At 29.3% G+C, this 16,573-nt stretch overlaps 2 protein-coding genes and 1 long non-coding RNA gene across 3 annotated transcripts; 2 read left to right on the top strand and 1 right to left on the bottom strand.

Moving 5' to 3' along the window:
- Nucleotides 1-2,109: 2,109 nt before the first annotated feature.
- LOC149879970 (uncharacterized) lies at nt 2,110-8,853 on the bottom strand. The gene is made up of 2 exons (XM_090070749.1): nt 8,752-8,853; nt 2,110-3,055 (listed from the first exon to the last, which is right to left on the bottom strand). The coding sequence occupies exon 2, from the start codon at nt 3,028-3,030 to the stop codon at nt 2,311-2,313; it is 720 nt and encodes a 239-aa protein (XP_089926875.1). The 5' UTR covers nt 3,031-3,055; nt 8,752-8,853; the 3' UTR covers nt 2,110-2,310.
- On the top strand, nt 3,941-14,540 carry LOC149879969 (uncharacterized). Its single transcript, XR_016446343.1, has 3 exons — nt 3,941-4,171; nt 12,116-12,167; nt 14,023-14,540. It is a non-coding gene; the product is annotated as an uncharacterized LOC149879969 (long non-coding RNA).
- LOC149879971 (uncharacterized) lies at nt 4,170-6,301 on the top strand. The gene has a single exon (XM_090070748.1). The coding sequence runs from the start codon at nt 4,735-4,737 to the stop codon at nt 5,824-5,826; it is 1,092 nt and encodes a 363-aa protein (XP_089926874.1). The 5' UTR covers nt 4,170-4,734; the 3' UTR covers nt 5,827-6,301.
- Nucleotides 14,541-16,573: the final 2,033 nt, after the last annotated feature.

The raw sequence follows: 16,573 nt of genomic DNA, 5'->3' as shown, positions 1-16,573 counted from the left end.
CCAACCCCTTACAAATTTTCGTTATGACATGTTGTTGTGTGTGTAAACTCGAATATTCAGCAGCTTCGATCCAAAAAGAGTTTCAATGAGAATCAGTTGATTCATAAATGATCTTTTTCAATTGACGAAAGAAATAAACTTTTTTTTTTTTTTTTTGTCAACTTTAAAAAAAAAAATATCTTGTTTTTGGCGCTAGTGATGAATTTTGATTGGTTAATTCTGAAAGGCTTTGCATCATGTATAAAGTTAAACTTATCAAAACTTCATTCGATGCCAATTTCTAACAAAGAAAAAAAAAAAAGACTTAAAAGGTTTAACAAGCCGATCTTATGTGAACTTAGCGATTTTTTTTATACTCTAAATTTTTAAAAATGTTTTTGTATTGTGATCAACGCCGTTCAGACAGTTTATCTCTCACAATTAAGTTGCCATTTTTTTCCTGTAAAAAATATTAGCTTTTAAGTTGAGTAGAGCCCAGTTTTCATACATAAACACGTTTCAAGTGAATATAAAATCTAATAATTGATTGGGGTTTCGCCAGGTCCAAGAATAAACCTCCATAGATACCTCAGAAAGAATGTTTCGTAGAAATCATCTAAATAATGTTAAATTAGTAAACAGAATCGGAAAACAACTTTTTATTTAAATATAAAAAAGTTAAACATTTTGAAAACAAAAGATAACTAAACGTATTTTTAACAGGGGAACATTTATAGTGCGCATGCGTAACTATCAAAGCTTTTCAAATGTTTAAGTTTTGATTATAGCACTTTTAAAAATGTTTTCGCATTTTTTTTTTTAAAATGGTGTCGCATCGTATTTTTCAAAAGAAAGAATGCAAAAAGTTAGGAATTCTTCAGCCAATAGATATGACAAGTTGTGTACAATCCCAGACCCCTGATCTTTTCATCAGCTTAGAACACTTTCTATACTTACTCTAGCAATTGATAGATTAAGGTTAAAAAACGATTTAGAATTTAAGTCAAAAATGTTAAAGATGAATAGCAGTATGCTTAAACTATATTCTCGTATCCTCGAAGCCCTGCACGTTCTTTTAATCAGTCACAGTTTAGTAATATATGCATTATTCCCAATGAATCACATTCTAGTCATCAAAAAAAGCACCGCACAACACATTAATGTTAAAGTATTTAACGAAGTATTAAACACAGTAACAAAAGTATTTTACAATTCGAACGAATTATGTTTTACAATAAATTGTAAAATAACGATTAAATATTCTTGTCTTTAAGATTTAAAAATTTGAAATTTGAAACTTTTCCCATATCGTTTTTTTTTTTATTTTATTTGATAAATGAATCTGTTGAAAAGTGCTCTTACTACAAGCCAAATATATTCTAAAATATAAATGACGTCATCGTAATATTTGAACCATAGCATCTATTAGAAGCTACCGAAGAGAAAAAGCTAAAAACTTTTTCGAAATTTTTTGCCTCTTGACAAAGCAGGGTAAAACCTCGCTTAGCCAAGAATAAATTTAAAGAATCTGACAACCTTTTAACTTTTTACCATTTTTAACCATTAAAAACAGATTCCTCATAAAAGTATGATTCTAAAATGCATAATTTCGTTTTTTTTTGGGTAACTATATTTACATTCTGATTTTAATGTTTTTAGTAACTTTGTAAACCGGTCTTAAATGGGTTATTTAGAAGTCGTATCAATTTTTAACAAAATCAAAGAAATTTGGTTAAAACCCCTGGTTGAGTTGACATTGAACTATTCATATGTAACTTTGCTGCATTTAGTGTTCATTAACTTCGTGGACAACAAGACCAAAAACATTTACTTATTTTAAAGTAAATATTTACTGCAATACCAAATTAAAAAAAAAATTTCATCATAAATTCCTGATCCTTCAAATTACGACATAAATTTAAATTTTCTTTTATAGTAAGTACAAAAGATTTGGATACCACAATAAATTTGTTAAAAAATAATAATAATAATAATAATAATAATAATAATAATAATAATAATAATAATAATAATAATAATAATAATAATAATAATAATAATAATAATGATAGTAATAGTAATAGTAATAGTAATAATACTGATAATAGACCGTAGTAATAAAAAGACTGATTTCTTGTGGCTTTCCATTGTTAAATGTCATTTGAAACTCTCCTAAGGCTTCCTTCTTTCATTAACTTTATTTTAACAAAGTTATAAAATGCAAGATATTGTAGTTTCTTATATCTTATAACGAGGAAGATGATGATAATAACAACAATGTATCACGGTTTTAAATGATCAGCTTAAGAACATAAGTTTGTTGGGGAAATATTAAAGACCATAATACTGCGATCGGTTCTGGTGGAAACTGTTTGGCTTGATTTCTTTTGAACTCTCATCCGATGTGTAATTACGGCGGTAATTATTCGGCGTGATCATTTCGTTTGAATTTTCATCCGCCACATAATTAAACTCTCTTTTTCTATTCAGATTAAATTCTATGTAATCAATTTTGTCTGTTTTTGCTCTTCCAAAAAGTTCGTTTTCAAACCTGCACGCGTAACAAACTTCGTTTCTATCAACACAGCATTGCTTTGGTTTATAATCAGCTAATTTGCTTAAACATGGCATACTGTGATGTCGGTTCCTTCGTTCAGATCTTCGAGGTACTTGCAAATAATCCATTCTATGCAAACAACCAAGCGATCGAGATTTGACGAGTTTTTCTTTGTCGCCCTTTTCGTCGTCATGTTTTTTGTTAAAAGAAGAGTAATTTTCTGCTCGACGTTTTAAAACCAGATGAAACTTTTCGATAGACTTCGCTAACAAAGTGTCGATCTGTGAACCAGGGCTTTTTTGCCCTTTCGGTGTAGGAGGCTGAATTAAAATTTCTGGGATTTCTTTATCGCGATTGTTAAAAAATCCCCGAACGTTTTTCAATTTACTACCAAAACTTGGTAAAATACCCCCGAAAGAATTCAAAACTCGAAGCGAATCCTCGTTCATTATTTTCGAGGTCGTGTTCGTTTTTCTTCTTAAAAGTAGATTCATGCCATAAACATTAAAAATTATACACCTGTTAAAAGAAAATCTTTATTTAGTATTATTTACTCTGTGTAACATAATGTTTATTAATACTATTATTTTTATCATTACCATTGTTGTTATTAGAAATAGAGCTATAAATGATATCAAAATAAAAAAGGACGCCTGCCCTTTTATGACGTCTAGAAATCGTTAAAAACCGGCGGAAAAACTGCGGATACCATTCGAGTCACAAGAACGTATTGTTGATATTCAACAATCGGTCGACATGTGCAGTTAGTTGGTTTTCTTGTAAAACAGAAGGCGATCAAAAAATTGTATGAATAGCAAAATATTCATACGGAGCTCATTTTTTAAAAAAGCTCATATTTAAAAATATATAGGGTATATATTTCAAAGCACAAATATGTCTAAAAAGTTTTCAAATTAAAATAAAAAGTAAAATTAGATTAGAGAAATGACAGCATGGAGATAACGAGTTCGCTAAAAAAAAAAAAAATTCAGAAACACCATTCAAATTATGAAGCCAGCGATTCAGTCGTGATAAACTGTAAAAAGACTGCAGTTTATTTTCTTGGCAAACGGTGAGAATGAAGCGGCATCTGCTATAGTTAACCGTGATTTAAAGTTGAAGAGATTTTAAAGAAAAAATTTAAGAGGGACTTTTTATTTTTTTGTTTAAACTATTCGAATCTGCGTTTTAGTTAATTATAGCCTTCATTATTTATTCCTTTATCTCAATGCTTTTCATTCTATGTTTAATTTTTCTGAGATAAGCCGAGCAAATAAAATTAAAAAAACATTCTGCATTTTATCTTACGCACTCATCTTGTTCAATAGTCTCTTTGCTATTTAATCAATTCATTTATTGGTGAACAGCCTCCTTATTCAAAAACTTGTTTAAACGAGGCTTTATTTACTTGGAACAAAAACGTCTGATGTTTGTCATTTGTATTTTTACACCTGCATATCTAAATAATTCTAACGGAGATATCAATTTCAAAGTTTTTACTATATACTGCTAAGGCACTAGCTGTTTGCTCACCACTAGCTGACATTTTGTAGGAGGCTTTAGCGAATTTAGGTACAAAAAAGCAAACAAACAAATGATGAAAGATATGCAAATTTGAGTGAGCACATTTTATATGTAAGAAGTGGAATTAACAGTTTCCTTTATTTTTTTTTAATGATAAATCAATTGGAACTGTTTTTTTAAAATATGCATGGGCTAAAACTTACAACATGTTGTAAACTCCTGCTCATACTCACATCATCAAACTATATGGTGTTGCAACTTTATGGGTGAACTTCAGAGAAAGAATTTCATAAGAAGTTCCTTAACTTTCATCTAAAAAGGCTAAACACCACACAGTCTACAAATTGACCTTACAAAAAGGCTACACATCAAACACAGTCAACAAACTGACGTCACAAAATGGCCAATGTGCTAAAAATACATTATAAATTTACAAGACTAAGTTTAATTAAACTTTTTAGTCTCATTTAATTTAAAAAATCAGAAATAAGAAGAATATTAAACTAAAATTTTTAAGATAGAAAAACTTCATACTAAATTTAATCTCTTTTGCTAAAAAAGGCGCCATAAATAATCTCTTTTGCTCGAACTTGTTGAGCTACCGAATATGATTCAAACTTTCTCGCTTCACTGAACTAAATGTAACGACGTTTTAAACAAGTAAAAACGTTTGAATGTCTTGCGCAGTATTTGAAGACGCAGATTCATCTTTTGGGGAAAGTATCCCTATACTGCATAAAAAACAACAGCAGCATCGTCAGCAACAGCAATGTAAGAACTACCAGAATGGCGTACTCCAAATAAAAAGTGGGAGTCTGGTAACAAACCCACAAAAAAAAGAGAAAATCAACTGCTCAGTTCAAAATGAGAGCTTATTTGAACGCTTATCTAAAGCAACATCAAGAGCGTCTAATCATAAAGGTCTAATATTTGCTGGTCATGCAAATTTGGATTTGAGTAAAAGTGAAATAAAAATTTTGAGAAGAAAGAAAAAAGACAGCAAAAATAACGTTGTTGTCGACGACGACAAAAACGATGACGACGATGTGGAACCGCATGTCTTAAAATCGCAAAACTACCTTGAAAATAGAGCAAATCCATCAAATGGCACAAGAGATACTTTTAAAACCAGCGAAACAAAATGGGAAGACAAACAAAAACATACTCTGAAAATTAAAGAAAAAACATTAGAAGCTGAATATCAGAGTGATACAGATCAAGCTTTAAAAAACAGCGAAGAAACAGCGACATCGAGAAAGTTAATCAGCAGAGAACGAAAAAGAGATGTTAAAACTAAGCTCTCAAAGAGAAAATCGGCGGCTAAAGAACTCGTGCATGAAAATGAAGTAACTAAAGAAGACTTGAATTCTAAAGATTCGATCTATAAAACAGATCAAAAAGATTCGACCCACAAAGATCAAAAAGACGAGTTTGTAGATCATAGAATCAATAAAAGATTAGTTCAAAAAAATCCCGTTGAAACCAATCCAATTATAAATCAAGCTGCTCCTCTTCATCCTTCTCTTCCGGTTAATAATCCTAAGTCTAAAAATAAAATACAACGGAAATTGAAGCTTAAAGAAAACGAAGATTTGGAGGAAATATCCGAAGCTAAAATGGAGTCATTCAGTAAAAAAGAAGATGAAAATATTGAGAGCCAAAGTGAAATTATAAGGTTACAGCAAAAAATGGCGCGGCTTCAAAATAAAATTTGCTCAATGCAACGAAAAGTTATCAAGCTTCAAGGTAGCCTTCAGCGAAGGTAAAAAGTCGCTCATTTCAACATGAAAATCATTTCAGATCATTTTACCTCGAAAATATCAGAAGACATAATCAATAATTTATAAATTAATAATTGTTGTAAATTCATTTATAAATCAAAAGTTGAATTTTCTTCACTTAAACTATCATTAGAATTTTGTATTTAAATTACTCCGCCATTTTATCTTTGTACAAGTTACAATCTCTCTCTTAACGTGTTATAATTTGACGTCAAAAAATTATTAACTCGTATATCAATCTGCATAGTCTTATTAAAATTGGTTTTAGACATCGATCTCTATGAATTAAAATATGTATTATTTTAATCACGTTATCTATACTTCGCCATATTTATTATTTATTGTTCGATTGTTCTTATATTTGTTAACATATATTTTGTTGATAGATCGTTGATAGTTTTATCGAATTCTTAAAAAAAAATCATGCAGCCTTAAAAATAAACTTTGGTGTGTTTGTGTGTATAAGTGCATTTGTGTGTTTATATATAAATATATATATATATATATATATATATATATATATATATATATATATATATATATATATATATATATATATATATATGTATGTATTATCATTAAAATTTATTATAGGTATATATGTATATATATATTATTAAAATTTATTATATATGTATTATAATTTATTACATTTATTATATATATATATATATATATATATATATATATATATATATATATATATATATAATAAAAGGCCGTTTTTAATTTGACCTAACATTTTGTATAAAAATTTTATTTGTTCCAATATTAATAAGTCAATACTTTGCTTAAAAAACTTTCACATTTGAGGGGACGAAGTCTGATTTGTTTGCAACTTTTTGTGAAAAATTTATTTGTCAATAAAAAAAAAATTGCATCGTTAATTAAAATCGTTATCTTTGACAGTTGATTTTAACAGTTTTGTTATTTAAAGATAATTCTACAAAATAATTTTAAAAATTTTGGCTTTGAGGTCAACTTGTGTTGTACTAAGTAATGTGCAAAAACACTTCACAGAAGTTTTGTAGTTGCACAAGCCACATCTCCACCTGTACAAGTTTTAAACTAAAAAAAGTGTGAAAAAAAGACCTGAAATTCAACATTAAAAAACAATTATGCAAAATGTTTGTAATGCAGAACATCTATAAAGCTTCTGAACATTTAACATTGTATAAAGCTACAAAGCTATAAAGAATATTGTATAAAGCTATAAAGCTGTAAAGAGCATTGAATAGAGCAAAAAAAAATCCCACGGACAGTAATCTTGCAGTCATCACGGACAGTAATCTCAAAATGTTCGTAATGCTTCTGCATTACGAACATTTTGATTTTAAATTTAATAAATTTTAACCATGACACATTAGAGAATTTTTTCATTCTATTTGTTAAAAGAACACTCTTCGGATTGAGGAGCGTTTATAAAGATTTTGGTTGGGAATCGTTGTTAAGAAGTGTTACTTTTATAAATATTTGAATTTTGTAACATTTTAGAGGTATTGTTTTATTGCGTGTTTCAAAACAAAAATACCACACCTTAGTACATATCTGTGGGAGGTAATTGCAAGTTATTTTGAAATCAGGTATTACTGTTCGTGGGAATTTTTTTGCATTTGAAAATTTTTAGTTTTCTCCACACTTCTGTTTTTATTTTCACAATTTGCTAACATAAAACACATTGGTTGGGAATCATTGTTTAAAATTGTTACCTTTGTGTCTTCTATTTATATTATTAGAACCTAATTGAGCAGATTTTTTACACAGAAAACAACTTTTAAAAATCATTCATTTGAAATATTATAAGATCAAAAAATAACTAGCGGCAGACTGGCGATTGTCTAGCTACAATTTTATGTGACAGTTCGAACTGTATTATTACACTTGTTTGCGTCTTTATTATATTTGTAGTTACGACTTCAGCATAACACACAGTATGCATATGCATAATTTATTCTACATAATATGGGTATACATAATTTATTCCACTTTTGGGAATTAAGTTATGGTTTATTCAAAGTAAGACATAAATAAACTGCGTGAATTCAACGCAAGTTCAACCTGATTTCAATTTTTATATTTTTTATATATATATTTTTTTAATTCAACCTTATTTAATTTCAACTGTATTAACATTTGAAATTAAATAAGTTCTCAAAGTGGCCGTAGTCAAATACATGAAATAGAAATTCTTAAATCACAGTAAACATCAAATCTGTTGATAAAAAAAAATTGGTTATTAATATCAAGAAAGATGGTTAAACAGTGTTTTGTTGCAGGAATATGTTGTATTGTTTGTTGCAGCAACATTTTCTCATTGACATCTTTACTTATTCGCATTGTCGACTTATCAATCATTTTTTTTTTTTAGATTAAAATCATTTTCCAAAAACAAAATTCTTTTTTTATATTTACAATAATTCTTAGCAAACCTTAAAAAAAATTTAATAATAAAATTTTTATTACGAAAAAATTGCGCTTACTTAAAAATCTTTTTTTTTTTAAAAGCATTTAAAAATTAATTCAAGTCCATCGACCAAAAAAATTTTAGTCAACGATTTTAAAAAAAGTTTCTCAAAATTGTTTGTCTAAAATTTATTGTCTTAAAAATAATTAAAATGTGAATAAAAGGTTTTATTTTTTATTACTGAACCTACTTTGCATTACATCAAAGGTTGCATTCTGCTTGTTTCACTATATTACATCATTATATTTTATCAGAGGTGGACAAAGAAATCCTGATATCAAAGAGTTGAAACTAGATATTTGGATGTGTCAGATTGCAGTCGCTGAAAAGATATAGTTCTAACTGTTGCAAAATTAAATACTGCATTAAACTGTCTATCAAAAGTTCGTTGAATATTTTCCTTAAAAAAGTGGCTAAAAAAGAGACTTGACAGCAAACTACTTTACCTGCTTTTCGCTGCAGCAATTTCTATGCTAAGAAGCTTTCTTGAAATCAATTTCGTTTTTTTTCAAAGAAAACATGCAGATGTTTAGCCACTGTGAAATGCTGTAAAATTTGTATTTTGCGGAACATAAAGTGAAACACTTAAAGTACTATTTCTAAAAACCATGACCAGCTGTGGAATATGTGAAATATACAAACAATTCGCATTGTTAAATTTCGAAATTTTCGTTTTTTGTATTTTGTCATAGTTACAAATTTCCAAGCTGAGCAACCTTAAAACTTTACGTGTGACCACGTAAGTTAAATTTCTTTGTAGCTCCTAACCCTTTCTCCTCCTTCCAAACCTGGTAAATGAGATAAGTGTTAATATAAGTCACCTAACAAAGGAACTGACATAATTTCTCACTAGCCACATTTTTGTATACCTTAAGATTGCACTTAAAAAAAGCGCAGGTGTCGCATTGCATAAATTTAGAAATGTTGAAACTTCGCAAAGAATTGCTTTACAAAAACCCAGCGCAAATAAAACCGCGATTGGAAATATATTTTATTATCAATTACCAGCTAAGGGTTGTGTTCAACTGTTCTTTGTACTAAAAATCTATAAGAGTTAATAGTTTTGAGTATGCAATTCTTGTTTATAAATGATATACAAAATACCTTTGTAGCCAGTACGAGTGGGAAAGTCGAGTGTAGGTAATAATTTTTCACAATACAGCAGTAAGACGACAAGCAAAAGTAATCAAAAATTTAAAACAACGATGTTATTGGTATATATGAAAATATATTACGACATAAGAACATAAATAAAGATATAATAAAAAAGCTCAGATTTATTCCCCGCCTCTGTTAGGAAGTAACACTCTCAAAAAAAAACGTCACGTGCATGACGTTGCGAATGACGGAAACAAATGACCGTAAATTGAAAAAAAAACGTCATGTGCATGACGTTGCGAATGACGGAAACAAATGACCGTAAATTGAAAAAAAGATAATTCAAACTGAAAATGCATTCAGAAACAAATTCTATACTGTGAGGAAGGAAAACATAAAAAAGTTACAAATATAAGTTTTAAATTTTACTCGACCCAAGCTTATCACTTATCGAACGATGAAAATTGGGAGTTGAAACACAAGGTGAACACATGCTCAAATAAAACAATTGCACAATTGTTTTCGCAATAATGACTTGAAATTCAAAATATATAATATAATATAATATAATATAATATAATATAATATAATATAATATAATATAATATAATATAATATAATATAATAAACATATGATGATGTTTAAATAGTAAGGTTCGCGGAATTCTGTAACTACTTTATGATTTTTACAAATTGAGACCAAAGAAAACTTTTACATAGAACCATGACTCAGAGCTCGAAATAAAAGTACTAAACGAACATGTTAAATAAAGATCATTATCTATGCTAAAATAACAACTGAATTAAGAATTACTTGCGGATACATACCAAAAGAAGGGTTTAGAAAATCTTAGAAGTAGAAGAAGAGAAAGAAAAAGAAGAGGAAGGAGAAAATGAAGAAACGAAGAAGAAGAAGAAGAAGAAACGAAGAAGAAGAAGAAACGAAGAAGAAGAAGAAGAAACGAAGAAGAAGAAGAAACGAAGAAGAAGAAGAAACGAAGAAGAAGAAGAAACGAAGAAGAAGAAGAAGAAACGAAGAAGAAGAAGAAGAAACGAAGAAGAAGAAGAAACGAAGAAACGAAGAAAGAGAAGAAGAAGAAACAAAGAAACGAAGAAAGAGAAGAAGAAGAAGAAACAAAGAAACGAAGAAGAAGAAGAATAAGAAACAAAGAAACGAAGAAGAAGAAGAAGAAACAAAGAAGAAGAAGAAGAAACAAGGAAGAAGAAGAAGAAGAAACAAAGAAGAAGAAGAAGAAACAATGAAGAAGAAGAAGAAGAAACAAAGAAGAAAAAGAAGAAACATGGAAGAAGAAGAAGAAACAAGGAAGAAGAAGAAGAAGAAGAAGAAGAAACGAAGAAGAAGAAACGAAGAAGAAGAAAAAAAAGAAAAAGAAGAAGAGGTAAAGTAAACAAAGGGAAATTTTGCTAAAGTTATCAGGTGTTTTTGTTGTTTTGAGGGCAGGTCAAAAAACAATAACACCTGATAATTTTAACAAAACATATAAACTCTGCCATAAGCAAACAAGAAAAATTTTTCCCTCGCAAATTATCCATAAGGCAACCTGTTTCATTGCAGAACATATGGCGCCAAAGACCAGCACCTCTTCCGACGCAGAATACGGTTCAAAAAACAAAAATCGTCTGCTGAAACATTTCAAATTTTTTAGATGTTAACGTAGTTAAGTGCGGTTTGAAGAGTTCTTACTTCAATATCTTTTTGGATGCATTCCTTGAAAACATCTTGGTTCCTAATTTAAATCTTATATTAGGAATAGTAATATTTGGAACAATCCTCGGAATGATTGAGATACAAAAAATATAAAAAAAAAAATCAAAAAATCAAAAATCCGCAATTTAAATTTTCTAAAAAAACTTTTCTTGGATTTCCCCTCTAAAAATGGATTCTCCATCGTTGTTTCATTACCCTTTATTCCCAAAAACAAAGACTCTGAAAAATCTGAACTGATGTTTTTTTACAGAAAACATCAGTTCAGATTTTTCAGAGCCTTTGTCTTAAAGTATATTTTCTTATCCACTCAGTGCATCCAAATCCGAATCAAATTGAACTATTTTGGTGAAAAAACGTAACTTTCTTGAAAATATTGAGGGTCAGAGAGTTTGTTACGTTTTCAGTTAACCATGTTACGAGTGTTTTGTTGCGTTTTCAGTTAATCATTGATTTATAAAACTGCTTACAGTTTAAACTGTAATTACTATGCAAGATTTTGAGCCTTACTTGAGCTATTGTTTACATGAAATACTTTTCTGTGTTCGCATTTTTTTTTTCTTCTTTATTTAAAATTTTTTACTTTTAAAATTTCAAGTTTTTATTTTAATTTTTGATCCACCGATTTTTTTCTTCAAGTCGAAAAAAACTTGAAGTCAAGTTGTTGGCTCATTCATTTCTTTTGATTGTTTTTAGGTGATTTGTACCTCGTATTTTAATGTGCTTCTTCTTATAATCGCTATTATTGCTTTTATCAGCATTGTTTAACTTTTGAGATTTACTGATCTCAAACCTTTTTTTGCATTCACGACGAATACAAAAACTCTATTGGGAATTTTCATATGTCGATTGTTATGTGATATAAGGCCATATGATAGTGAATGTATTTCAAGAATGAATAATTTTTTAATAACAATTTTCAAGAATGAAAATTTAGTGAATGATTAATTTGATAATTAACCATAAAAATTAATTTTTTTCTTCAGGTGGTTTCTTCAGGTGGTTTCTTCAGGTGGTTTCTTCAGGTGGTTTCTTCAGGTGGATTTTTCAAGTAATTTTTTTTTTGATGTCAAAAATTAATAGATCTCATCAATTAAACTACTTTTTCAAAAATAATTAAAAAATTATATATTAAACAATTTATATACATTATATGATTATATATATTTTATATTACGTTTGCTGTCAACTATACAAATGATTTTGGCGTCTCATTGAAGAAGCGCTTGCAGCTTATCAAGCTTTTTTTATTAACGGAAATCTTGTTTGATCCAATGCCCATACAATAATAATCAAAAGGATATTGAAAAATTGATAACACCTTTTTTATCATAAATATTTTGCTTCGTCAAATTTTAAAATATACTATTTAGAAATCGATACATTTTTATGGTAGGTAATTAAAAAGGTATAATATTATCATAGATATATAATATTATTTACAATAAAGGTATAATATTATCATAGATATATAATATTATTTACAATAAAATTTCTTGTTGATTTTCATGTCTTTCTGCATTTTTATTGTGCATTTCACAACTTTGCAAAATGAAAATTTAATCAACAAAAATGATGCATCTTGTTGCAGCGAAGGAGACAGTAAAAATGCAATAATACCACTATAGAATAATTGGTTGCAATTTAGATACTGATGAAAATTTGACGATAGTTGTTAAACCATTTCAAAAACTTTCAAAAATGGTTTTGTAAAAGTATAAATGAGAACGAGGAGAGAAAAAAAGGAAGGGGGGGGGGGGGGGGGGGGGAGAAGAATGAAGGAGACTTTAATGGATTAGCTAAAAAATTTTGAACGTACTGTTGATTGCAGGGCATTACAACTATTTGTTATTAGAATTGACTATATTAAAATTTTCGTATGAAATATTGCGTATTATATTGAGATTAATATTTACTAAGTTGATATTCGTCTTTAGTGTACTTTCTTGTTTGGTTGATATTCGTCTTTAGTGTACTTTCTTGTTTGGTTGATATTCGTCTTTAGTTTACTTTCTTGTTTGGTTGATATTTGTCTTTAGTTTACTTTCTTGTTTACTTGAGATTATTTATTTGTAATAATTCAATAGGAGACTTGACTTTTTGAAAAACTGAAACATTTTTTTTTTTTAATGCTATGGTTTTTTCCGTTCGTTCCAGGATCTTCCTTTAAAAAATGAATTAAATACGTCACTTAGTTGGGCGGCGTTTTAAATTATGAACAACTCAACACTTGGACTTGAAAATCAGGCCAAAAACTTTAAGAATGTTACATTGTTTTTTATGTCTTGTGTAAAAATTTTTTTTTTTTTTATAGCTTTCTTTATTTAATTTGCTGACCTTTGAATCCAAATATGTTCAATTGGGTTAAGATTTGGACTTTGAAGCCGCTCCAAGATAATTTGGTTGGAACTTTCTTTGATTGGAAAAATATCCGGTGAAGATAAGGTTTGCAAACTCGATTAAAGGGATATGATTGTTTTAAGAAACCAATTCAAATAAGTGTAGTTCGTCATTTGTGAGCCTTGTGCTAATCTTGTCTTTCCTCTCGTTTGCTACAAGACGTCTTCCCGTACAATTTTTGTTTAACAAACCGCTTCGTTCTTCATAACGTCTGACGAGATTACAAAATCCTGTTTTGGAAACTCAAAAATTGAGCTGTAACTTGAGACAAATCTCTAAAACTTCTTAAATATTGAGCTGTTTCTCCAGCAAAATATTTTTTGATCTCAAACAAGCAGTAAAAACACAGATAGAAAAATGGTCAAAAAATCAAGAAAAAAATGTTAGTCAAATAAACTTAAAAGAAAATTTGTTTGAAAAAAAATAAAAAGCCCTTAAATTTCAGGTGATTTCAATGCCAACTAACAAATTGGAACTACTTTTACTTTTGCAGGTTGCTCTTTGAAGCTAAAACAAAAAGCTGCTCTACCCATATACCACTTTCTGCTGATACCATTTTCTGTTGCACTGATACCATCTTCTGTTGCGCTGGTGCCACTTATCTATTCCGATTTCACTAACTATAAATCAACTCATCATGGAAACTTTGGATGAAGATAATGATTATGAAGAAGAGGAAGAAGATGAAGTTTAGCAATCTAGTGATCCTCTCTTTCCCAATCAACAGGAACTAGTAGATCTACTTACACATTTTAATCTTCCGATGGCTGGTGCAATTCTGCTTGCGCCAACCGTGTTAACGTATTTAAGAACCTAACAAGACATTTATCCTGTCTTCAGTACTTTATACCAGGTAAGTTCTTACAGCAGATGCGACGCAACTGTTTCGATCAATTGTTATCATGCATCAACTTACTTATGGCGACTATTTATTGATAGCTTTGGAAGAAGTCTATACTGCTTGTAAACGAAAATCAACGTCCAGCAACATCTAAGCTATTGTAAAAAAAAGATTCTAAATGATTCTGAATGATTCTGAATGATTTTGTAGGAAACTCAAAGATACTTAGTGATAATTATGCAAACAAATTTTTCCAAGTATCGTTGTGCTTGTGGGTCAAAAAAAGACTTTGAGTATAAAATGAAGAATTTTTTAAAAATTTGTTCAAGTTTTTTTTTCTTCGTTTAAAACAATTTTACAATGTTAAAAATTTTCAATTTTTCTAGATTTACGAGTATGTAATATCATATCTTCTCGTTCAAGTCCCCAAAAAGTAGTCTTCCATCATGCTTTCATTGTAATTGCGTTCAAAGTCCATATGTGTTGTTGGAATCTCTCTCCTGGTTCCTCTAAATATGCTCCCATATTTTCTTTGAAGTTATCAAGATGAGCATCAACGATATGGAACTTCAAGGACATTTTACAACCCGTTTGGCCATAGCTTTTAATCAAGTTCTCAACTAGTTCCACGTAATTGTTAGTATTGTTGTTGCCAAGAAAGCCTTACACCATAACGGTAAAACTTTCCCAGGCTGTCTTCTCTTTCTTTGTAAGCTCCTTTTGGAAATTCTAAACACTCTACAATTCTCCTAATTTTTAGTAAAATGAAGACACCAGCTTTCAATTTCGCCTCTGAGAGCTTGAGAAAGAAGTCTTGAAGGTACTTTAAGGTTGAAGAATATTTGTTAAGACCTGTAACAAACTGCCCCATCAGCCCTAATTTGATTTGCAATGGAAGAAACAAAATCTTGTTAGGATACTGGAGATTGTGCCTAACAAATGAGACATCAGTCCCTTCAGGCCAATCTTTTTTCTCGTAATGTGTTGCTCTGTGTAGAAGCTTGGTAATTTTTTAGTCATCCTTTAATTGCACTGAGTTAGAGAAGGGGAGGGATGGATACTTGTTTCCATACATTCATTCGGATTACATGCAATTCCAATAGCTTCAAACAAGCCCGATGCATCATAACACAGCATATCTTTCTTAGTAAAGAAGCAGTGAGTAGTACTGGAATGTTTGGATAAGAAACTAATGGTGCATTTCTTCTAGTTCAAAGTTTGGAAGGATCTACAAAAATTGAAAAAAACAAAAAACCATACAAAAAACCATACAAATATTGCAGTTGGTTGCGTGATTACTTTATTCTCTCCGAATCCATGGAACAGCAAACTTCATGGCTCTTTTTTCCCCTTCACACTATCTTGGAAAAGATAAAATATGTTTGTTTCTAATACATCTATGTTAACTATGTTATACCTTTTTTAGATAGATTATTAAAATAAGATTATTTTTACCTTCTAAAGATTTTTTTGCATTGCTTACAAGCAAAGTGAGGTGCCCAGGTTTTATCATGGTCCCCAACTAGTATACCAAAGTATGCTTTGTAAGCAACACATATTTTTTTAGATGTTATCATTGAGAACTTCTTTGTCTTAATGATTTAACCAAAAGTGTTGCAGAATGCATCTGGAGAACGATTGCAGCCTCTTAATATCATCTCATTTCTTTTGATTAATTATTTTCTGATTATTTTCTAATGATATTTTGTATTTTCTTTACTTGTTTTCCCTATTCTACAACTAAATTTTTGTCATCAAAGCTTTGCTAAGATTCTTAGCTTACCTGAAAACTAATAATACCTTGTATTATCATTTGAAAAAGCCAAATTTTAAAACTCATCATCCTGATCACAAAAGCGAAGTTTCAGGACCGGAATTGTTTTCATTCATGAAAATTAGTTACAAAGAACTGGAAAATTATAGTTTTAACTCAGGAACAAGAAAAAAAAGCAAGAATTTGCTATAGAGTGTTATCAGTGTATAAATCAAATCGTTTTGTAAGTCGGCTTTCTATTTTTAACTGAGTAGTTCAATATGTATAAGTTGAGGTGTATTTTTACTGGTTAATATTTTCGTGTTCTTACATTTTTAAGGAACATTTTTTTAAAAACCAATAAATGATTTTAATTGGTTTTAAAAAAGCAGAATAACATTATGTTTTTCAGTCATTTGATTCACTTGATGAAGAAACTCGAATTTGCAA

The sequence above is a fragment of the Hydra viridissima genome, unplaced genomic scaffold, assembly GCF_058129835.1.
Source record: "Hydra viridissima isolate aposymbiotic clone 2 unplaced genomic scaffold, HvirCarnegie_v1 scaffold_13, whole genome shotgun sequence".
NCBI classification, from domain to species: domain Eukaryota; kingdom Metazoa; phylum Cnidaria; class Hydrozoa; order Anthoathecata; family Hydridae; genus Hydra; species Hydra viridissima.
The sequence above is the reverse complement of the archived record's forward strand: the minus strand, read 5'-3'. Positions and strand labels throughout refer to the sequence as shown.